Source organism: Mytilus edulis, chromosome 3 (assembly GCF_963676685.1).
Source record: "Mytilus edulis chromosome 3, xbMytEdul2.2, whole genome shotgun sequence".
In the NCBI taxonomy this organism is placed as follows: domain Eukaryota; kingdom Metazoa; phylum Mollusca; class Bivalvia; order Mytilida; family Mytilidae; genus Mytilus; species Mytilus edulis.
Window position 1 is genome coordinate 22,540,738 of NC_092346.1, and position 24,443 is coordinate 22,565,180.

Consider the following 24,443-nt stretch of genomic DNA (forward strand, 5'->3'; position numbering starts at 1 on the left):
GACTTATTTGTAAATCTGACCTTGCTGAACATTATTGCTGTTTACAGTTTACCTATATCTATAATAATATTCAATACTAGAGGGTCCAAGGACCCTGTGTCGCTCACCTGATATTTTTATTTACAATTGTTACATGATAAATGCAACTGTTGTACTGTCGTTTAGTTTCAGAGATATAATACTAAAAAGTGCATTTGAAACCTATGCTTTATTTCAGCCATGTGGGCAGGCAGGGTCATCATACACAGTGGTCCCTGGATATCCTAGTGGTGATTTAAACCAAGTTTGTTTAAATTCAACAGTTGTTTAAGGGGAGAATTTTTGTAAAATTTATCTAACAAGAAATGCAAAGTAATGAGAAAGTTGTGAAGTAGTTTTGTTGTTGCGCAACCCCCCCCCCCCCACCCCACCCCCCCCCCCCCCACTTTGCCAAAAAAAAACAAAAAGGTAATAAACTAGAGGCTCTAAAGAGCCTGTGTCGCTCACCTTGCTTGGTCTATGTGCATATTAAACAAAGGACACAGATGGATTCATGACAAAATTGTGTTTTGCTGATAGTGATGTGTTTGTAGATCTTACTTTACTGAACATTCTTGGTACTTAGAATTTTCTCTATCTATAATAAACTTGGACCTTTACATACAGTGAAAAATATTTTGTAAAAATTTACAAAAATTTACCAAATTAGTGAAAATTGTTAAAAAAGATAGATAGATAGATCTTGACCTGTTACACAATTTTACCCCTTGTCAGATTTGCTCTAAATGCTTTGGTTTTTGAGTTACAACCCTAAAACTGCATTTTACCCCTATGTTCTATTTGTAGCCATGGCGGCCATCTTGGATGGTTGGCCAGGTCACCGGACACATTTTTTAAACAAGATATCCCAATGATGATTTTGGCCAAGTTTGGTGTAATTTGGCCAAGTAGTTTCAGAGGAGAAGATGTAAAAGATTACTAAGATTTACGAAAAATGGTTAAAAATTGACTATTAAGGGCAATAACTCCTAAAGGGGTCAACTGACCATTTCGGTCATGTTGACTTATTTGTGAATCTTTTTTTGCTGAACATTATTGCTGTTTACAGTTTATCTCTATCTATAATAATATTCAAGATAATAACCAAAAAACAGCAAAATTTCATTAAAATTACTTATTCTGGGGCAGCAACCCAAAACCGGGTTGTCCAATTCATCTGAAAATTTCAGGGCAGGTAGATCTTGACCTGATAAACAAATTTACCTCTGTCAGATTTACTCTAAATGCTTCGGTTTTTGAGTGATAAGCCAAAAACTGCATTTTACCCCTATGTTCTATTTTTAGCCATGGCGGCCATCTTGGTTGGTTGGCCGGATCACCGGACACAATTTTTAAACTAGATACCCCAATGATGATTGTGGCCAAGTTTGGTTTAATTTGGTCCAGTAGTTTCAGAGAAGAAGATTTTTGTAAAAGTTAACGACGGACGACGGACGCCAAGTGATGAGAAAAGCTCACTTGGCCCTTCGGGCCAGGTGAGCTAATAATAACCAAAAACAGCAAAATTTCCTTAAAATTACCAATTCAGGGGCCGCAACCCAAAAACAGGTTGTCCAATTCATCTGAAAATTTCAGGGCAGATAGATCTTCACCTGATTAACAATGTCAGATTTGCTCTAAATGCTTTGGTTTTTGAGTTATAAGCCAAAAACTGCATTCTACCCCTATGTTCTATTTATAGCCATGGCGGTCATTTTGGTTAGTTGGCGGGGTCACCAGACACAATTTTTAAACTAGATACCCCAATGATGATTGTGGCCAAGTTTCAAATAATTTGGCCCAGCAGTTTCAGAGGAGAAGATTTTTCTAAAAGATTACTAAGATTTACGAACTAGAGGCTCTAAAGAGCCTGTGTCGCTCACCTTGGTCTATGTGCATATTAAACAAAGGACACAAATGGATTCATGACAAAATTGTATTTTGGTGATGGTGATGTGTTTGAAGTTCTTACTTTACTGAATGATTTTGCTTCTTACAATTATATCTATAATGAACTTTGCTTATTAGTAACAGAGAACTATATTTGGTAAAAAATTTACATAAATTTACCAAATCAATGAAAATTGTTAAAAATTGACTATAAAGGGCAATAACTCCTTAAGGGGTCAATTGACCATTTAGGTCATGTTGACTTATTTGTAGATCTTACTTTGCTGAACATTATTGCTGTTTACAGTTTATCGCTATCTATAATAGTATTCAAGATAACCAAAAACGGCAAAATTTCTTTAAAAATTACCAATTGGAGGGCAGCAACCCAACAACCAGTTGTCCAATTCATCTGAAAAATTCAGGGCAGATAGATATTGACTTGATTAACAATTTAACTTCTTGTCAGATTTGCTCTAGATGCTTTGGTTTCATAGTTATAAGCCAGAAACTGCATTTTACCCCTATGTTCTATTTTTAGCAGTGGCGGCCATCTTGGTTGAATGGCCAGGTCATCCGACACATTTTTCAAACTAGATACCCCAAAGATGATTGTGGCCTAGTAGTTTCAGTGGAGATTTTGTAAAAGATTACTTAGATTTATGAAAAATGGTTAAAAATTGACTATAAAGGGCAATAACTCCTAAAGGGGTCAACTGACCATTTTGGTCATGTTGACTTATTTGTAGATCTTACTTTGCTGAACATTATTGCTGTTTACAATTTATCTCTATCTATAATAATATTCAAGATAATAACAAAAAACAGCAAAATTTCCTCAAAATTACCAATTCAGGGGCAGCAACCCAACAACCGATTGACCGATTCATCTGAAAATTTCAGGGCAGATGGATCTTGACCTGATAAACATTTATATCCCCATGTCAGATTTCCTCAAAATGCTTTGGTTTTTCAGTTATAAGTCAAAAACTGCATTTTACCCCTATGTTCTATTTTTAGCGGTGGCGGCCATCTTGGTTGGTTGACCAGGTCACGCCACACATTTTTTAAACAAGATACCCCAAAGATGATTGTGGCCAAGTTTGAATTAATTTGGCCCAGTAGTTTCAGAGGAGAAGCTTTTTGTAAAAGATTACTTTAATTTACGAAAAATGGTTAAAAATTGACTATAAAGGGCAATAACTCCTAAACGGGTCAACTGACCATTTTGGTCATGTTGACTTATTTGTAGATCTTACTTTGCTGAACATTATTGCTGTTTACAATTTATCTCTATCTATAATAATATTCAAGATAATAACAAAAAACAGCAAAATTTCCTCAAAATTACCAATTCAGGGGCAGCAACCCAACAACCGATTGACCGATTCATCTGAAAATTTCAGGGCAGATGGATCTTGACCTGATAAACATTTATATCCCCATGTCAGATTTCCTCAAAATGCTTTGGTTTTTCAGTTATAAGTCAAAAACTGCATTTTACCCCTATGTTCTATTTTTAGCGGTGGCGGCCATCTTGGTTGGTTGACCAGGTCACGCCACACATTTTTTTAAACAAGATACCCCAAAGATGATTGTGGCCAAGTTTGAATTAATTTGGCCCAGTAGTTTCAGAGGAGAAGCTTTTTGTAAAAGATTACTTTAATTTACGAAAAATGGTTAAAAATTGACTATAAAGGGCAATAACTCCTAAACGGGTCAACTGACCATTTTGGTCATGTTGACTTATTTGTAGATCTTACTTTGCTGAACATTATTGCTGTTTACAGTTTATCTCTATCTATAATAATATTCAAGATAATAACCAAAAACAGCAAAATTTCCTCAAAATTACCAATTCAGGGGCAGCAACCCAACAACCCATTGACCGATTCATCTGAAAATTTCAGGGAAGATAGATCTTGACCTGATAAACATTTTTATCTCATGTCAGATTTCCTCAAAATGCTTTGGTTTTTGAGTTATAAGCCAAAAACTGCATTTTACCCCTATGTTCTATTTTTAGCGGTGGCGGCCATCTTGGTTGGTTGACCAGGTCACGCCACACATTTTTTTAAACTAGATACCCCAAAGATGATTGTGGCCAAGTTTGAATTAATTTGGCCCAGTAGTTTCAGAGGAGAAGATTTTTGTAAAAGATTACTTTCATTTACGAAAAATGGTTAAAAATTGACTATAAAGGGCAATAACTCCTAAACGGGTCAACTGACCATTTTGGTCATGTTGACTTATTTGTAGATCTTACTTTGCTGAACATTATTGCTGTTTACAGTTTATCTCTATCTATAATAATATTCAAGATAATAACAAAAAACAGCAAAATTTCCTCAAAATTACCAATTCAGGGGCAGCAACCCAACAACCGATTGACCGATTCATCTGAAAATTTCACAGCAGATAGATCTTGACCTGATAAACATTTTTACCCCATGTCAGATTTGCTCTAAATGCTTTGGTTTTTGAGTTATAAGCCAAAAACTGCATTTTACCCCTATGTTCTATTTTTAGCCGTGGCGGCCATCTTGGTTGGTTGACCGGGTCACGCCACACATTTTTTAAACTAGATACCCCAATGATGATTGTGGCCAAGTTTGGTTTGATTTGGCCCAGTAGTTTCACAGGAGAAGATTTTTGTAAAAGTTAACGACGACGACGACGACGGACGACGGACGACGGACGACGGACGCCGGACGCCAAGTGATGAGAAAAGCTCACTTGGCCCTTCGGGCCAGGTGAGCTAAAAATGGTTAAAAATTGACTATAAAGGGCAATAACTCCTAAAGTGGTTAACTGATCATTTTGGTCATGTTGACTTATTTGTAGATCTTACTTTGCTGAACATTATTGCTTTTTACAGTTTATCTCTATCTGAAATAATATTCAAGATAATAACCAAAAACAACAAAATTTCCTTAAAATTACCAATTCAGGGGCAGCAACCTAACAACGGAATGTCAGATTCATCTGAAAATTTCAGGGCAGATAGATCTAAACTTGATTAACAATATTACCCCATGTCAGATTTGCCCTAAATGCTTTGGTTTTTGAGTTATAAGCCAAAAACTGCATTTTACCCCTATGTTCTATTTATAGCCATGGCGGCCATCTTGGTTAGTTGGCGGGGTCACCGGACACAATTTTTAAACTAGATACCCCAATGATGATTGTGGCCAAGTTTGGTTAAATTTGGCCTAGTAGTTTCAGAGGAGAAGATTTTTGTAAAAGTTAACGCCGGACGCAGGACGACAACGACGGACGACGACGACAACGGACGCCAAGTGATGAGAAAAGCTCACTTGGCCCTTCGGGCCAGGTGAGTTAAAAACAGCAAAATTTCCTTAAAATTATCAATTCAGGGGCAGCAACCCAACAACAGGTTGTCTGATTCATCTGAAAATTTCAGGGCAGATAGATCTTGACCTGATAAACAATATTACCCAACGTCAGATTTGCTCTAAATGCTTTGGTTTTTGAGTTATAAGCCAAAAACTGCATTTGACCCCTATGTTCTATTTTTAGCAATGGCGACCATGTTTGTTGATAGATCACAACTTCGGATACAATTTACAAACTAGATACCCTAAGGAACATTCAGTTAAAGTTTGGAAGTATTTGGCCCTGTAGTTTCAGAGGAGAAGATTTTTGTAAAAGATTACTAAGATTTACGAAAAATTGTTTAAAATTGACTATAAAGGGCAATAACTCCTAAAGGGGTCAACTGACCATTTCCGTCATGTTGACTTATTTGTAAATCTTACTTTGCTGAACATTATTCCTGTTTACAGTTTATCTCTATCTATAATAATATTCAAGATAATAACCAAAAACAGCAAAATTTCCTTAAAATTACCAATTCAGGGGCAGCAACCCAACAACAGGTTGTCTGATTCATCTGAAAATTTCAGAGCAGATAGATCTTGACCTGATAAACAATATTACCCCACGTCAGATTTGCTCTAAATGCTTTGGTTTTTGAGTTATAAGCCAAAAACTGCATTTGACCCCTATGTTCTTTTTTTAGCAATGGCAACCATGTTTGTTGATAGATCATAACTTCGGATACAATTTACAAACTAGATACCCTAAGGAACATTCAATTAAAGTTTGGAAGTATTTGGCCCTGTAGTTTCAGAGGAGAAGATTTTTGTAAAAGATTACTAAGATTTACAAAAAATGGTTAAAAATTGACTATAAAAGGCAATAACTCCTAAAGGGGTCAACTGACCATTTCCGTCATGTTGACTTATTTGTAAATCTTACTTTGCTGAACATTATTCCTGTTTACAGTTTATCTCTATCTATAATAATATTCAAGATAATAACCAAAAACAGCAAAATTTCCTTAAAATTACCAATTCAGGGGCAGCAACCCAACAACGGGTTGTCTGATTCATCTGAAAATTTCAGGGCAGATAGATCTTGACCTGATAAACAATATTACCCCATGTCAGATTTGCTCTAAATGCCTTGGTTTTTGAGTTATAAGCCAAAAACTGCATTTGACCCCTATGTTCTATTTTTAGCAATGGCGACCATGTTTGTTGATAGATCAAAACTTCGGATACAATTTATAAATTAGATACCCTAAGGAACATTCAGTTAAAGTTTGAAAGTATTTGGCCCAGTAGTTTCAGAGGAGAAGATTCTTGAAATAGTTTACGACGACAGACGACGGACGACGACGGACGCCAAGTGATGGCATAAGCTCACTTGTCCCTTCGGGACAGGTGAGCTAAAAATAGATTTACACAACAACTGTAAACAGATAAGGGTAAATAACGCAAACGATAGTGAATAAAAGCGTTGAGAACATATGGCTTTGGCATAAAATTGGGTTTTCCTTTGAATTAATTGGGTTATTGAACCCTGCAATGGGCAAATGCATTGGGTTTTTCATTATTTGTATTGCGTGATCACGCAAATACACAGCTTATCTGGAGCTCTGTTATTGTCAGGTAAGTAAGTGTCTTTGGACAAAGCTGACGACAGTGTCGGACGAACACGATGAGGACAAAGTGATACCAATACAGGACTGCAATATTTTTTTTTGCAGTCGTATAAAAAGTAAACGACAAAGAGGAAAATGAAGGAAAACAGACCCCAAGTTATGAGAAAAGCTTACTTGGCCAATTGGGGCAGGTGTGCTAAAAATATCCAAACAACAATATTTATCAACCAGATGCTTTATACGACGGCAGAGGTTGAACCCTGAACGATTGGGGCAAGTATGGACACAACATTCAAGCTGGATTCAGCTCTAAATTTGGATTGTGATTAAATAGTTGATACAGCATAGGTTTTGGACACAGAATGAATGTGGTCTAATGAACTTAAAATATTTTTTTTTATCTTTGAGCAATCACTATGCTGTTGAATATTAATCCTCTCAAAAAAAATTTTGAAGAAATTTTCTTTTTATTTATGAAATCTGAAATGAGAAAAATTTAACCCCTCCCCCCCCCCCCACCCATTTTTTTTTTCACATCCCCCTTTCCCTTTTTTCAAAACTGATCTCAATTCAAATTTCTAATGGAGTTTGCAACAATAACTACTCATTTAAATACATCATAAAATATTAAAATGTAACAAAAAGTGCTTGTTATCACTGAATGGTAAAGATTGTTTTAATTTATCAGTTGGTAGTAAAAGTGAATATACATTGTGTATTGTATAAAACAATGATTTAAGTTGATTCAACTACTATTCTGGACAAAGAAATATAACTCCAATCAATTGAAAATTTCTTGCTATTGCACAATATTATGCAATTAGATATTTCTTGCTATTGTGCAATACTGTGCAATTGAAAATTTCTTGTTATTGCACAATACTGTGCAATTGAAGATTTCTTGCTATTGCTGAATACTGTGCAATTGAAAATTTCTTGCTATTGCACAATACTTAATATAATAATTTTGGATCCTGATTTGAACTAACTTGAAACTGGGCCCATAATCAAAAATCTAAGTACCTGATTACATTCAGCATATCAAAAAAGCCAAAGAATTCAATTTTTATTAAAATCAAACTTAGTTTAATTTTGGACCCTTTGGTATTTAATTTAGACCAATTTGAAAACGGGACTAAAAATTAAGTATCTACATACACAGTTAGATTTGGCATATCAAAGAACCCCAATTATTCAATTTTTGATGAAATCAAACAAAGTTTAATTTTGGACCCCGATTTGGACCAACTTGAAAACTGGGACAATAATCAAAAATCTAAGTACATTTTTAGATTCAGCATAACCCCCAAGGTTTCAATTTTTGTTAAAATCAAACTAAGTTTAATTTTGGACCCTTTGGACCTTAATGTAGACCAATTTGAAAACGGGACCAAAAATTAAGAATCTACATACACAGTTAGATCCGGCATATCAAAGAACCCCAATTATTCAATTTTTTATGAAATCAAACAAAGTTCAATTTTGGACCCTTTGGCCCCCTTATTCCTAAAAACCTGTTGGGACCAAAACTCCCAAAATCTAACCCAACCTTCCTTTTATGGTCATAAACCTTGTGTTTAAATTTCAAAGATTTCTATTTACTTATACTAAAGTTATGGTGCGAAAACCAAAAATAATGCTAATTTGGGCCCCTTTTTAGCCCCTTTTTCCTAAACTGTTCAGACCTCAACTCCCAAAATCTATCCCAACCTTTCTTTTGTGGTCATAAACCTTGTGTTTAAATTTATTGATTTCTTTTAACTTATACTAAAGTTATTGTGCGAAAACCAAGAATAATGCTTATTTGGGCCCTTTTTTGGCCCCTAATTCCTAAACTGTTTGAACAAAAACTCCCAAAATCAATCCCAACCTTTCTTTTGTGGTCATAAACCTTGTGTCAAAATTTCATAGATTTCTATTTACTTAAACTAAAGTTATAGTGCGAAAACTAAAAGTATTCGGACGACGACGACAACGCAAGACGACGACGACGACGCCAACGTGATAGCAATATACAACGAAAAATTAAAATTTTTGCGGTCGTATAAAAATCTATGACATGTATGAGTTTCAATGACTGTGAAGAGTAAATATGAGCACTGCTTAAAAATTTTAATCTTAAATGTGCATATGATGAATTTATTTGCATACAGGGCTTTTTGTAAACTTATATGCATATTTTTAATTGTGAATTTATGCCATTCATCATAGTTAAGGCCCAGGATTTTCTAAATCTTCGTGAAATATTCATATAACTTTATATTTGAGATAATTTCATTAAAGCTATGAAGATGAACCAGATTTGGTGAAATTCTGAATGTTCTCTTTTTTCACCCAACATGCCCAATATAGGTGGCAATTCTGTAAATAAAGACAATGCAATCTCCATTTACAGCTAAAAGAATAAAATAGATTTATCGTAGTGTAAATAATTAAACTTCTGCTGTCAAAAATTTAGGAACCTTAGTGAGAGGGTACTCACATACCCAACGTCCCCACAAAAACATAATACCCTTTGTAACTTTGTTGCATGGGGTATAATAAATCTCACTACTTTAATTAAACATGATATTCAATTTTGGGTGTTGAAGGGCGTAAAATAGATTACATCCCAGCTCCTTTGTTCTAACAGGGGTGATCTGAGCCGGATCACCCCTACCAGATCACCCTAGTTTGAGTTTCTTTGTTATGCATGCTTTCCTTTGTTCTGTAACATTTTGGCGGGAATGTCAAATCCACTATAAAACTTATAATTAAACATACAATTATACGGAAAAGACTATCTATCAAAATTCACGTAGAAAAAATCCAGTGTATATGCTGGGATTCGAACTCAAGACCTTTAGCATATCAAGCCACGACACAACCACTACACCAGGACAACTGGATACGATCTAACAGTAATTTAACATACTTAAAGGAAGCATGATGTTTTTTTTATAAGTGGGGCGAGTTGGCAGACCTTTATTAAGTGGGGTTTAAACCCTTTTCGTTAATAAGTGGGTTGTCAGTGATTGTTCAGTTTGATTTTACACTTTTTCAAAAGTGGGGAGAGTAGGTAAACAAGAGTGGGGCGATTTTTTTCATAAAGTGGCGATAAAGGTTGGGCCGATTGGCCAGTGGGGCGAGTTGACATTGTTTGATATCTACTCATCATGTTCGGGGGTCAGAAAGGGTACAAATCATATAGTAATGTATAAAGTATATTATAATGGTTGTGTGGCGTTCTAAACTAGATTTTATGAATTGTAAATGGTTTTTCGTCTAATCTAAAACAGCTGTGATGTAAAATAGTTATCCCACTCAGACTTGGTGTGTCAGTGTTAGATCACCCTCTGGCCTCCGGCCATCGGGGTGATCTTACACTGACACACCGCGTCATCGTGGAATAACTATTAATGAAGTTCAACTAGCCTTAAGGACTACTGAGGTAGACATGCTTACAATCTAACTAGCCTCAGGCAACAGGACTATCATTAGTGTTGAACTCAGTATAGACATTGCATTGTACTGTAAAGATTTCGCCCTTTAAACTGAGAGGTAGGTTAAATTGAATAAGGAGGCTTGATTGAACATAATTTGCATGGCTCCTTTGAGTTGGTAAAAGGTTGAAATAATAACTAAGTCAGGTGTAAATTTCAGATGTACTTTGTGTTGCATCTAGTATATAATCAAACATTTACAAATCATCATTATACTGTGAAAGTACTTTAATTCGTGGGTATCAATTTTCGTGGTTTGAGAAATATTAACATGTTCGTGGGTTTTTAAATTCGTGGATTTTAGTTTTCTTATAAAAAAAAATAATTGAAAAATTAAAGCCTTTAGAAACGAAGGTTACAAATAGTCTTGATTGAAGGAAATTGCAAAGTAAACATTGACCCGTGTAAATCGTAGTGATAACACTTATTAACCCATGATAAAGTGATCAACAGATTAAAGACCATCAAAGGTGTTCATTAGGCCATAAACATGTCACCTAAAGAAAACAGTAACATAAACATATGCTTTAAACGTATCTTGAATTGTCAAATAATTCTTGTCAAAATCAAGCCCAGGGTTTGACACTAACATTAGAGGTGATGTAGTCCACAGGACTACCAAGAAAAAAATTTGGGTAGTCCTGTCAGTCCACCTCTATCACCGGTGAGGGCCGCAACGCAACTAGCTAGGGGGGTTTGGGGGCATGCCCCCCCAAGAAAATTTTTCGAAATAAGATGCAATTTCCTGCCATCTGAGCACCTCAAAAGCACACAAATGTTCATTTGAGTTTTGAAAATATTTTGGGTTTTTTTTCAGATAAATTAAAGTTGACATTCAGTGAATAAATTTTATTACTCCTGAACTTTTACCGTCAGAAAATTTTGAAAAATGAAATGCAAAATCTGCAATCTGAGACAATTTCTAAGGCCTTGTTAGGTGGAGTTATTTGACCTTTTATTCCAGGATTATTTAGAAAAAAAGGATAAAAATAAGTCAAAGTTTTCATTAATTCTTCAAACAGTTTATAAGATTTTTCTTGTAGTGATACAATGTCTTTGTTTGTGGACTAGAGGTCAACTTCATCATCACTGTTGAAAGCAATTCAGTGGATATGTTGCTAAAACAAAATGCCTTTAATACCATTTTGAATGACATGCATATATGGGGTTTTTTTAATAAGAAAGCCACCAAAAAATATTGTTGTTTTTTTTTTCAAACTACCTCTTCCTGTTTCTTTTTTTGGGGGTAATAATTTTTTTATCCAAATTTGGGAAGTTTTTTTTTTTTTTTAACTCTGACTTCTTCTTCTTTCCTCTATAACTTCCTCCAATAGTTGGAGTACACCAACCTTACTAAATTAAGGTTGGTTAAACCCTTATAATAATTAATTATTCAGTGAAAACATAACTATTTAAAAATAACATTAAAAAAAATATATACAGTTAAATCCCTGCAAAAATAATAATAATAACTTCTATGTACATTAAAAATGTGTCACAATTTAAAGGTTATTAATAGAGTTTTAAGAAAGTTTTGAATATTATTTACAGGGCATACATTATAGTAAAACAGCACCTACGTTTTTATTGCTGACCTTTGCTGTCTATTCTGCAGTTCCTTCACATTTTGGTTATCAGACATTTTCATTTTACATTGAAAATCCCATGTGTTACAAACACTGTGAAGATTCTGGGGAAGCACTAATGACAGGACGATTGCCCGGATCGTGACAGGACGGTTGACCGGACGACATATAAATAGTCATAACTTTTTTGTTATTCAGTAGATTTGTTTAATATTTGTAGACCTTAAAGATATTAAAATATATTTTATGAAAATCAAACAAAATAAGTGAAAAAAAAAATTTTGAGCAAATAAAGTTGACCGGACGGTATTCACACTCGCCGTTAAATACTATACATATATTCAACTGGTCAGTAACAAGTGTTAATATCTCTTTTGTTTTACAATATTTGTCAACAAAATTCCGGAATTTGCATAGGCGGATTTAGAGGGGGGCCGGGTTGCATATATAGGGAATCACTGAAGCGTGACTGGAGCGGGCCCCTTCTTAGGTCAGTCAGTAGGCCCCCACTTATGAAAATTTCTGGATCCGCCACTGATCTGTGAGAATAATAAATAATGGATACGAAAATATAAACTTCAAAGTAAAAAAAAATGTTTTTCTCCATAAAAAGTTGACTGGACGGTATTCACATACGTTGATGTACGCGTTAATTATATTGAACTGATCAAAAGAAGTGTTAATATCTTGTTTGTTTTACAATATTTTTACACGAAACTAAAAAATCTAAGAGATCAATAAATACTTGATATTAAAATATAAAATTTGCAGTACATAGAAATGTTTTTCTTCAAAAAAAAGTTGACCGGACGGAATTCACATTCGCCAATATATATGCTTTAAATATATTGAAATGGTCGACACAAATGTTAATATCTATATAAATCAACGATTTATTTACTTAACCCAGTAAATCTGGTTGATACCAGACAAATATGTAATTATTTAAGTCAAGCTTTTGAACTTCGTAATAAAAATCTAATGTCAGTTGGTCTACCATAAGTATAATACTCTGTAATACATGTACGGTGATATTATATATATAATTAGTACTTGAAATGTTTTCTTTATGTTGTATTTGCATAAATTGTCATGTTTAATGTGTTTGACTGTATCTTGGAATACGCATTGTATCATATGTGCTTTGTCCAATAAAATATTTTGAATTTGAATTTGAATATCTCTTTTATTTTACCATATTTGTCCATGAAATTACGAAATTTTGGAGATTTATAAATATGTTATACAAAAATATTAAATCTATAGTAAACAAGATATTTTTGAGCAAATAAAGTTGACCGAACGGAATTCACATTTCCCGATATATGCTTTAAATATATTGTACAGATCGTCACATGTTAAATATCTAGCCATGAAATTAAGGAATCTGTGAGCTTTATAAATATAATAAAAACTTTGAGCCCAAAATGTTGACCTGAGTAAGTTCACCAGCACACTAGAAGACCAGGGGCCTGTTTATCGAAGCTCTCTTAGGATTAGGACCTGTCCTAAGACCAACTTAGGACACATCTTAGTCCTAAGTGGGTTTATCAAACATGTCTCAACTTAGGAACATCCTAGGAATTGTCCTAACTTTAGGATACCAATTTAGGTGTCTTAAGATGGTCTTAGGATGGTCCTAACTTTAGGATATATTCAATTTCGCCTTTTGATCATTTTCACACGTATTGTTGTTTTTACCAGTAGTAAAATAGTTGAAATACTCCGGATTTATATGAAATATGCACGAGATTTGTCTTTGGACTGTTAAATATTGAAACCTTGACACTTCGAATTCAACTCACTCAAAAACATGTAATGATTTTTACCAGATTATATATCTAGTTACAATTAGTTTGTTAAATTTTTATATAATACGTAGTTATTATTTTTGTCTTATGTTTTGTTTTATACAGTTTAAATGTACAAATATTATACAATAATCATTTATTATCTTTAATGTAACTACTAATTAGTTTCTAATTAACTATATTTGAAAAAACAAAATTATTGATAAAATATGATATCATATTGTATTTTTTCATATCTAATTTGTATTTTCTTTTTCCCCAATACTTAGGACATCGGTTAGGAGGTCCTAGCTAAGATATTCCTAAGATAGCTTCGATGTGCATGCTGAGACGTTTCGTAAGTCGGTCCTAACTTTATCCTAAATTCTGTCCTAAGAAATTCTTAGGACAGAACTTAGGACAGTTTCGATAAACAGGCCCCTGATATTTAAAATATTTATTAAGTACATGTAATTAAGATTACTATCTAATTTTGACACCTGTCGTAATCACCAATCAAGCCAATAATCATGTCATTTAAGTTTTCACACCTGAGACATCAAATACATTTAATTGAATTAACTTATATATAATCAGTTGGCAATTAGAATCCAATCAAAGATTACAGTGAATTGCATACACTTTTTATATTAAACAATACAAAATCTCAGATAAAACTAGATAGCTGACATGCATTAAATTAAAGTGAGATCACCAATCTCCCGGTATCAAATCATTTGAAAAAATAACAACAATGTATTGCAATATGACCTATAACATTGAAGGAGTAAACTTGTATTAAGTCGTGTTCTGACCCTTTATAATAGAAAATAAAGGAACATGGATTAACCTTGCACGGGCATCGAACACAACGTTACTTTAGTATAATACTGTCACTAACTAGTCTGTCACTATATTTAAATTCAGTCATAAAAAAAATCACCTTGTTATAGTCTTTCAGTTTTTCTTCGAAAGCATTCGAAGTTTGATTACTATTATATAGAATTCATTTCTACTGTATCTAGGGGCTTAACTAGATTCTTTTAAAAGTGAGGCAAAATATATTCGCCATTCGGTGAGGGATCTGGCGGCCGTTCAAGACCCCGGCCCAGAAGCTATGAAAAATATTACGCAAAATCGTGAATCCTGAGAGTTTCGCGGACTCTTAGGAGGCACACTTATTTGAGTGTCCCTACCCTTGGAACCTCAGCCTCCAAAAACACCAGTCAAGTAATAGACATCAGCCAAGTTGAAAACACCAGCCAAGTTGAAAACACCTTCAAAACAGAAGGCTGCATGTATCAACACCAAAATCTACTAAGATTGAGATATGCTGCTAATGACATTGAAAAAATGCTAATGAAAAAAAAGAGTCATTAACACTTGTGTAGATCCTGTTAATATATTTAAAACCAGACACATAAATTACAACTATAGACTCTATTAGATTTGCGAATCTCTTGTATCATATGACACAATGTCTCTGTTAAATTACATCGGCGAATGTGAATTCAGTCCGGTCAACTTTATTTTGAAGAAAAACATTTTTTTTCCAAAAAGTTTATATTTTCATGTATTTATTGACGTCACAGATTTCTCAGTTTCATGACTTAAATCAGCTGCTTAAATATTGTTAATCCTTATTTTTTTTTATTAACATACATGTATAATCTACTTGTACATTAGCGAATGTGAACACCGTCCGGTTAATTTTTTTGGCAGAAAAACATTTTTGTTTATCATGAAGTTTACATTTTCGTATAATATATTTATTAATCTCATAGACGAATATTGTAAAACAAAGGAGAAATTAACACTTGCGTTGATCATTTCAATATATATTTAAAGCGTATATCTGCGTATGTGAATACCGTCCGGTCAACTTTATTTGCTCAAAAATATTTTTTTCACTTATTTTGTTTGATTTTCATAAGATATACTTTAATATCTTTAAGGTCTACAAATTTTAAACAAATCTACTAAATAACAAAAAAGTTATGACTATTTATATGTCGTCCGGTCAACCGTCCTGTCACTATCCGGGCAATCGTCCTGTCATTAGTGCAACCCAAGATTCTGATCAGAAATCTGGATCTCAAAAGTGCTTTCATAATAACAATATAAAATTTACGTTCTTCCAAATGCCATCACTGTCTTTGAAAATGTAAACATAATTGGGAGGTCTTTTATGCCAATTTTTAGCATTGAAATAGCCAGACCATATACAAATTTCCAGGTGGTCCACAGGACTACTGATTAACCATGTTTTGGTAGTCCTCCTAGATTTTAGGGGGGCACCGGACTACCGGACTACCGTTAGTGTCGAACCCTGCAAGCCCAGCATGAAATTATTATTTCCCATATGTAAGATAACTATGAGGATATATAAAATAAACACTTTATCATATTGGCATATCAATACCGGAAATCTAACTTTCATCGATCAAAAATATTTTTTATGAGATTTAAAATATAAAAAATTGTACAGCTTAGGTTATTAAAGATTAAATAGGTATAACCCTGCATGCGGTTGTAGTTCTGTGACTGCTATTAAAGTAATATCAGATTTGGCGTTATTCAATATATTCTCTAGATCATATCAGTAGTCAAACCTACCCGATGGGGATCTTTCCATGTCTTGATTTGGACAATGGTTGTTTTATTTCGTTGGACACTTAAATTCGTGGATAAAGTCATCCACGAAAACCACGAAAATTGGTACCCCACGAATAAAAGTACTTTCACAGTAACATACATTTACATTTATGTACAATATGCTGTAAACATCTTTATCGCTATTTTGCGCATTTTTCCTTTGATCTATTTTTGTGATAATTTTTCATATCATGCTACTCGCTTGAGATGAACAATTGTTGTTATAAACTAAGGAGGCATGTGGCATTGCTAATGAAATAGACATGAAATCAACAACATTGTCATAGGTAAAATAGCGATAAACAGATTATGATTGGTCATCTGAACTCGATTGCTTTTCACGCTTTTGCCGTACCAGCTCAAGCGACAAAATCAATCTGGTTGAGATGATCAATGATAATCTATAAATAACAATTTCTCTCTGCTAAAATGAAAGTGGATATCCAGAAAACCTCTCATATTATCGTATCGAAAGAAAGTTGACTAAGTGGAAGGACAGCTGACGGGACATTCCTATAGATCATAGGTCGACTTTGGCAAAACAAACAATAGCCATGTAAAAGAAGGTTCAGTTATCTTAACTAAAGGCTCTAAAGAGCCTGTGTCACTCACCTTGGTCTATGTGAATATTAAACAAAGGACACAAATGGATTTATGATAAAATTGTGTTTTGGTGATGGATCTTACTTTACTGAACATTCTTGCTGCTTACAATTATCTCTCCCTACGATGAACTTGGCACAGCAGTTACAGTGGAAAAAGTAAGTAAAAATTTACAATTTTTTTTGAAAATTGTTAAAAATTAACTATAAAGGGCAATAACTCCTTAGGGGTCAATTGATCATTTTGGACATGTTGACTTATTTTTAGGTCTTACTTTGCTGTACATTATTGCTGTTTACAGTTTATCTCTTTCTATAATAATATTCAAGATAATAACCAACTAGAGGCTCTAAAGAGCCTGTGTCGCTCACCTTGGTCTATGTGAATATTAAACAAAGGAAGCAGATGGATTCATGACAAAATTATGTTTTGGTGATGGTGATGTGTTTGTACATCTTACTTTACTGAACAGTCTTGCTGCTTACAATTATCTCTATCTATAATGAACTTGGCCCAGTAGTTTCAGTGGAAAATGTTAATAAAAATTTACAAATTTTATGAAAATTGTTAACAAGAGTGCACACACTGAAATATCTCGCCTTCTATACTAATAATTGATATTATGTTGATAGTCCTAAGTATAAAGCTAAACTTTATTACAACTGTCACATAAACTTAACATTAACCAAGATAACTAAACAAACTTAAACTAAAGTTATAGTGCGAAAACCAAGAAAATGCTTATTTGGACCCTTTTTGGCCTCGAATTCCTAAAATGTTGGAACCAAAACTCCCAAAACCAATCCAATACCTTCCTTTTGTTGTCATAAACCTTGTGTTAAAATTTCAAAGATTTCTATTCACTTTTACTAAAGTTAGAGTGCGAAAACTAAAAGTATTCGGACGACGATGATGACGCAGACGACGACGCCAACGTGATACCAATATACGACCAAAAACTTTTCAATTTTTGCGGTCGTATAAAAACTGCAAAATTTCCTTAAAATTACTAATTCTTGGGCAGCAATCCAACAAGAGGGTGTCTGTTTTGTCTGAAATTTTCAGGGCAGATAGATCTTGACCTGATAAACAATTTATCCCTGTCAGATTTGCTCTAAATACTTTGGTTTCAGAGATATAAGCCAAAATCTACATTTTGCCCCTATGTTCTATTTCTAGCCATGGCAGCCATTTTGGATGGTTGCCAGGGACACGCCACACATTTTTAAACTAGAAACCCCAATGATGATTTTGGCCAAGTTTGGATTAATTTGGCCCAGTAGTTGCAGAGAAGAAGATTTTTGTAAAAGATAACTAAGATTTACAAAAAATGGTTAAAATAACTCCTAAAGGGGTCAACTGACCATTTCGGTCATGTTGACCTTTTTGTAGATCTTACTTTGCTGAACATTATTGCTGTTTACAGTTTATCTCTATCTATAATAGTATTCAAGATAATAATCAACAAGAATGTGTCCATAGTACACGGATGCCCCACTCGCACTAAAATGACTATCATTTTCTATATTCAGTGGATCATGAAATTGGGGTCAAAACTTTAATTTGGAATTAAAATCATATCATAGGGAACATGTGTACTAAGTTTTAAGTTGATGTAACTTTAACTTCATCAAAAACTACCTTGACCAAAAACTTTAACCTGAACTTCGCACTATCATTTTCTATGTTCAGTGGACCATGAAATTGGGGTCAAAACTATCATTTGACATTAAAATTAGAAAGATCATATCATGGGGAACATGTGTACTAAGTTTCAAGTTGATTGGACTTCAACTTCATCAAAAACTACCTTGACCAAAAACTTTAACCTGAAGCGAAAGGACGCACGGATGGACGAAGGAATGGAGGCACAGACCAGAAAACATAATGCCCCTCTATTATTGTAGGTGGGGCATAAAAACCACAAAATTTCCTTTAAATTACCAATTGGGGGGCAGCATCCCAACAACCGGTTGTCCAATTCATCTGAAAATTTCAGAGCAGATAGATCATCACTTGATAAACAATTTTACCACATGTCAGATTTGCTCTAAATGCTTTGGTTTCAGAGTTATAAGCCAAAATCTACATTTTACCCCTATGCTCTTTTTTTAGGCATGGTGGCAATCTTGGTTGGTTGGCCTGATCACCGGACACTTTTTTTAAACTAGATACCCTAATGATGATTGTGGCCAAGTTTGGTTAAATTTGGCCCAAGTAGTTTCACAGGGGAAGATTTTTGTAAAAGTTAACGACGACGGACGCCAAGTGATGAGAAAAGCTCACTTGGGCCTGGTGAGCTAAAAATAGCAATGCCAAAATGTAAACAAAACAGCTGACTCGTAAAATTACTACTATACATTATTGACAACACCAGATCCATTACGATTACTAAATCGTAACGGTACATACTACATTGAAATATGAATATCTTGTTGCATTGTACATACTACATTTAAATATGAATATCTTGTTGCATTGTACATACTACATTTAAATATGAATATCTTGTTGCATTGTACATACTACATTCAACTATGAATATCTTGTTTCATTGTTCATACTACATTAAAATATGAATATCTTGTTGCATTGAACATATACTACACATTAAACTATGAATATCTTGTTGCACTGTACATACTACATTAAAATATGAATATCTTGTTGCATTATACATACATCAAAATATGAATATCTTGTTGCATTGTACATACTACATTAAAATATGATTAAGGTGTGTAATTTACCTTTAATTTTTTAAGATCTTCTTCAATATTTACTGTGATATCAGGATGATGAGATGTATAATAATCTATAAGTTTTTGATACCTGAAATAAAAATTGAACCCATATAAAGGGGCAAAACTCTTGAGAGGTGAACGCCTCATAACCCACATTTTGTCTACATGATGTTGTTCTTGTCATTTTGTATGAGTTTCCTAAAACTTGGATGTGACAATAGTGGAATGACCAAGCCAACAAATTTTAAAATCTAAATAGCATATTTATTTATTGTCATAAAAATTCATATTAGCATTGTGTGAGTGTTGCATGGCAATACATAGTCCACTACTGTTAAACCTTTTTTGAAAAAGAACAAAATTCTAACTTAATCTATAACTTGTCATGGTGTAAACTATTTAACAAATATCAAGTCAATATCTTCTCTCTGTGATTAATGTAAGATATAACTCTGGATAATTTTCCCAACATTCTATTATTATAGGAAGATAATGTAATTTAGTTTTCATGTATAGCCTTTTTCAAAAAAGTAAAAAATGTTTTATGCAGGTTCCCATTATAATTTGTCACTGAAGCAGTTGGCATAAGTTTGAATAAAGTGGTAGCTATATTGTTCTGTTTTTGTGTTTGTGTTTGTGCATATGTGTGTTTGTGTTAGGGGGGTGTTACACTTCTTTAATGTATTTGTCTTAAGGGATCAAGTAATGCAGATAAATTGAATCGCAATTTCCTGTTGATATGCAAATCTACATAGTATGTCCTTATTATCTAAAAAGGTTTCACGAAATTCTGTTGTGAGGTTTGAGAGTTGTTGTGATGACAAGAAACAGGACTGATGGACTGATAGGTCAAAAATATTATACCCTCCACAACTTTGTTACGTGGGGTATAATAAATGAACTTCCTTTGTTACTTTTAGTCATATATAAATTGGTGAAATATGTGTTGTCAATCAAAGTTTTTAAATCATTTGTCACTTGTGGTGGTTTTAGCTTAGCTCTTTTTACATACTTACTTGTCTGAAAAAAGTGTAAAATCACCCAATAAATCACACATTCGCAAACCATTTCTAGTTGCCTGAAAAGATATTATGACAATAAATTATTCCACTTCATTCAAGAAATACAACTATTTGAGCTTTTGATACTTGTTCTTAGGTCAAACTCTTCAGTTTTGTTATATGAGCATTTGGAGTATAGAATTATTACATCAAGTTTTGTGATTAAATTAGTTCCTGAATTACTCTATAAATAAAATCTAATATCCATACTTGCATTAAGATGTAATACCACCATTGATTTTCCCCTATTAGTCTTTGTTAAATTTGCACTTTTCAAATTTTTTTTAGAATTTATCTTTGTTTAAAATGAAGAAATACTTGGCATGAGTAAAGTTTTATCCTGTCCAGTACTATAGAAAAAATATCACATAACATTGCATTGCATATAAGAAAATAACCATCACTGGAAGCTAACCAATCAAATTTCTCCCCTTATTTTACCTGTGTACAAGGTTTAGTCACCATGTAACCTCAAGATTACAAAATATTCTATAGAAATCCCAAATAAAACCAGATGCTCCGCAGGGCGTAGCTTTATACGACCGCAGAGGTTGAACCCTGAACGGTTAGGGCAAGTATGGACACAACATTCAAGCTGGATTCAGCTCTAAATTTGGATTGTGATTAAATAGTTGACACAGCATAGGTTTCTGACACAGAATGAATGTGTTCTAATGAACTTAAAATTTTTGTTTCTCTTAAGAGCAATTCACTATGCTGTTGAATATTAATCCTCTCAAAAAAATGTTTGAAGAAATTTTCTTTTTTATTTATGAAATTTCAAATGAGAAAAATTGAACCCAATTTTTTTAATCACATCCCCCTTTCCCTTATTCCAAAACTAATCTCAATTAAAATTTCTAATGGAGTTTGCAACAATAACTACTCATTTAAATACATCATAAAATATTAAGATGTAAAAAAAACTGCTTGTTATCACTGAATGGTAAAGATTATTTTAATTTATCAGTTGGTAGTAAAAAGTGAATATACATTGTATATTGTATATAACAAAGATTTAAGTTGATTCTGGACAAAGAAAGATAACTCCAATTAAAAAAAAATCTTGCTATTGCACAATATTTTGCAATTAGATATTTCTTGCTTACTATTCTGGACAAAGAAAGATAACTCTAATTAAAAAAAAATTTGATATTTCACAATATTGTGCAATTAGATATTTCTTGCCATTGCGCAATACTGTGCAATTGAAAAGACTTGCTATTGCACAATACTTAATATAATAATTTTAGATCCTGATTTGGACCAACTTGAAAACTGGGTCCATAATAAAAAATCTAAGTACATTTTTGGATTCAGCATATCAAAGAACTTCAAGATTTCAATTTTTGTTAAAATCAGACTAAGTTTAATTTGGACCCTTTGGACTTTAAGTGTAGACCAATTTGAAAACAGGACCAAAAATGGAGAATCTACATACACAGTTAGATTTGGTATATGAAAGAACCCCATTTATTCAATTTTTGATGAAATCAAACAAAGTTTAATTTTGGACCCCGATTTGGACCAACTTGAAAACTGGGCCAATAATCAAGAATCTAAGTACATTTTTAGATTCAGCATATCAAAGAACCTAACTGATTCATTTTTTGTCAAAATCAAACTAAGTTTAATTTTGGACCCTTTGGACCTTAATGTAGACCAATTTGAAAACGGGACCAAAAGTTAAGAATCTACATACACAGTCATGACAGTTAGATTCAGCATATCAAAGAACCCCAATTATTCAATTTTGATGAAATCAAACAAAAGTTTAATTTTGGACCCTTTGGGCCCCTTATTATGTTGGGACCAAAACTCCCAAAATCAAACCCAACCTTTCTTTTATGGTCATAAACCTTGTGATTAAATTTCATAGATTTCTATTTACTTATACTAACGTTATGGTGCGAAAACCAAGAAAAATGCTTATTTGGGTCCCTTTTTGGCCCCTAATTCCTAAACTGTTGGGACCTAAACTCCCAAAATCAATACCAACCTTCCTTTTGTAGTCATTAACATTGTGTTTAAATTTCATTGATTTCTATTTACTTAAACTAATGTTATTGTGCGAAAACCAAGAATAATGCTTATTTGGGCCCCTTTTTGGCCCCTAATTCCTAAACTGCTGAGAACAAAACTCCCAAAATCAATCCCAACCGTTCTTTTGTGGTCATAAACCTTATGTCAAAATTTCATAGATTTCTATTAACTTAAACTAAAGTTATAGTGCGAAAACCAAGAAAATGCTTATTTGGGCCCTTTTTGGCCCCTAATTCCTAAAATGTTGGGACCAAAACTCCCAAAATCAATACCAACCTTCCTTTTGTGGTCATAAACCTTGTGTTAAAATTTCATAGATTTCCATTCACTTTTACTAAAGTTGGACGACGGACGACGACGCCGACGCCAACGTGATAGCAATATACGACGAAAATTTTTTCAAAATTTGCGGTCGTATAAAAATTATGGTGCTTTGAAATACCCAAGACATATGTTTATGACACAGAAATCTTTTACTGCAATAAAATGTAGGATAAATTACCTACAACTGTCATTTTTGCTCATACCCGTGATAGAAAAATCCATTGCATTTTGAAAGACAATTCCAGACAAACAGTTGAGAACCCAGATGATTTATTTAAACTGGGTGTGGACTCCGTTGATTACTGCTCTCTTGGAATTAGGAATCTTGAATAGGTCAGGCAGGGAAGACGCAATTCTCAACATGGAGTAAATGGCGTACATGTTAATTCAGTCAAGGAGGGAAATTCATCAAACCCTGTTTCTAGTCGGGTTATTGTTACAGCTCATTCTAGTTTTGTAAATAGTGATAATGGCGTACATGTTAATTCAGTCAAGGAGGGAAATTCATCAAACCGTGTTTCTAGTCAGATTATTGTTACAGCTCATTCTAGTTTTGTAAATAGTGATAATGGCGTACATGTTAATTCAGTCAAGGAGGGAAATTCATCAAACCGTGTTTCTAGTCAGGTTATTGTTACAGCTCATTCTAGTTTTGTAAATAGTGATAATGGAGAAAATTCTATTGATGCAAGTGTGCAGAATACAAAAAGTGAATCTGTGAAATCAAATAGCTGCGATTCTGTTAAAGTTCTAGCTTTAAATGTGTGTGATCTAAAAAGCAAATTAAAATCTCCTGAATTGGAGGTGTTGTGTAATAATTATGATATCCTATGTTTCAGTGAGTCAAAGCTTGATCAATATGATGTGATTAATATCAAGCATTTTAAATCATTGCCGCCTCTAAATCGTAAAAATGCAAAACGTAAATCTGGGGGTATTATTGTGTTTGTTCGTGATTATCTATTTGAAAATGTTGAAGTGTTGAATAGTTCAAATGAAAATGTTTTGTGGTTCATACTTGATAATAATGTATTTGACTATGCTACTTTATTTGGGGCTGTTTATATACCGCCTGAGAGTAGTAATTATAGTAATATTGACATTTTCGATGTATTAGAAAGAGACATAATTAAATACACAGCAGAGACGAGATGTAAAGTGTGCCTGCTTGGAGACTTTAATGCGCATACAGGAACTAAGACTGATTTTACTGAAATTAATGATTATGTTCTTAATTCTGTACAATTAGAGGATGTTATTAACTCTGTAAATTTAGAA

The 24,443-nt window shown here is 33.4% G+C and overlaps 1 protein-coding gene across 1 annotated transcript in view; it reads right to left on the minus strand.

Moving 5' to 3' along the window:
• LOC139514222 (adenylosuccinate synthetase isozyme 1-like) overlaps positions 1–24,443 on the minus strand; it is a 118,525-nt gene that overhangs the window by 48,733 nt on the left and 45,349 nt on the right. The window contains exons 6-7 of the mRNA XM_071303073.1: positions 20,754–20,815; positions 19,744–19,825 (exon numbers count right to left, since the gene is read on the minus strand). Coding sequence (XP_071159174.1) covers positions 19,744–19,825; positions 20,754–20,815 — 144 coding nt within the window. The remainder of the gene's footprint in view (positions 1–19,743; positions 19,826–20,753; positions 20,816–24,443) is intronic.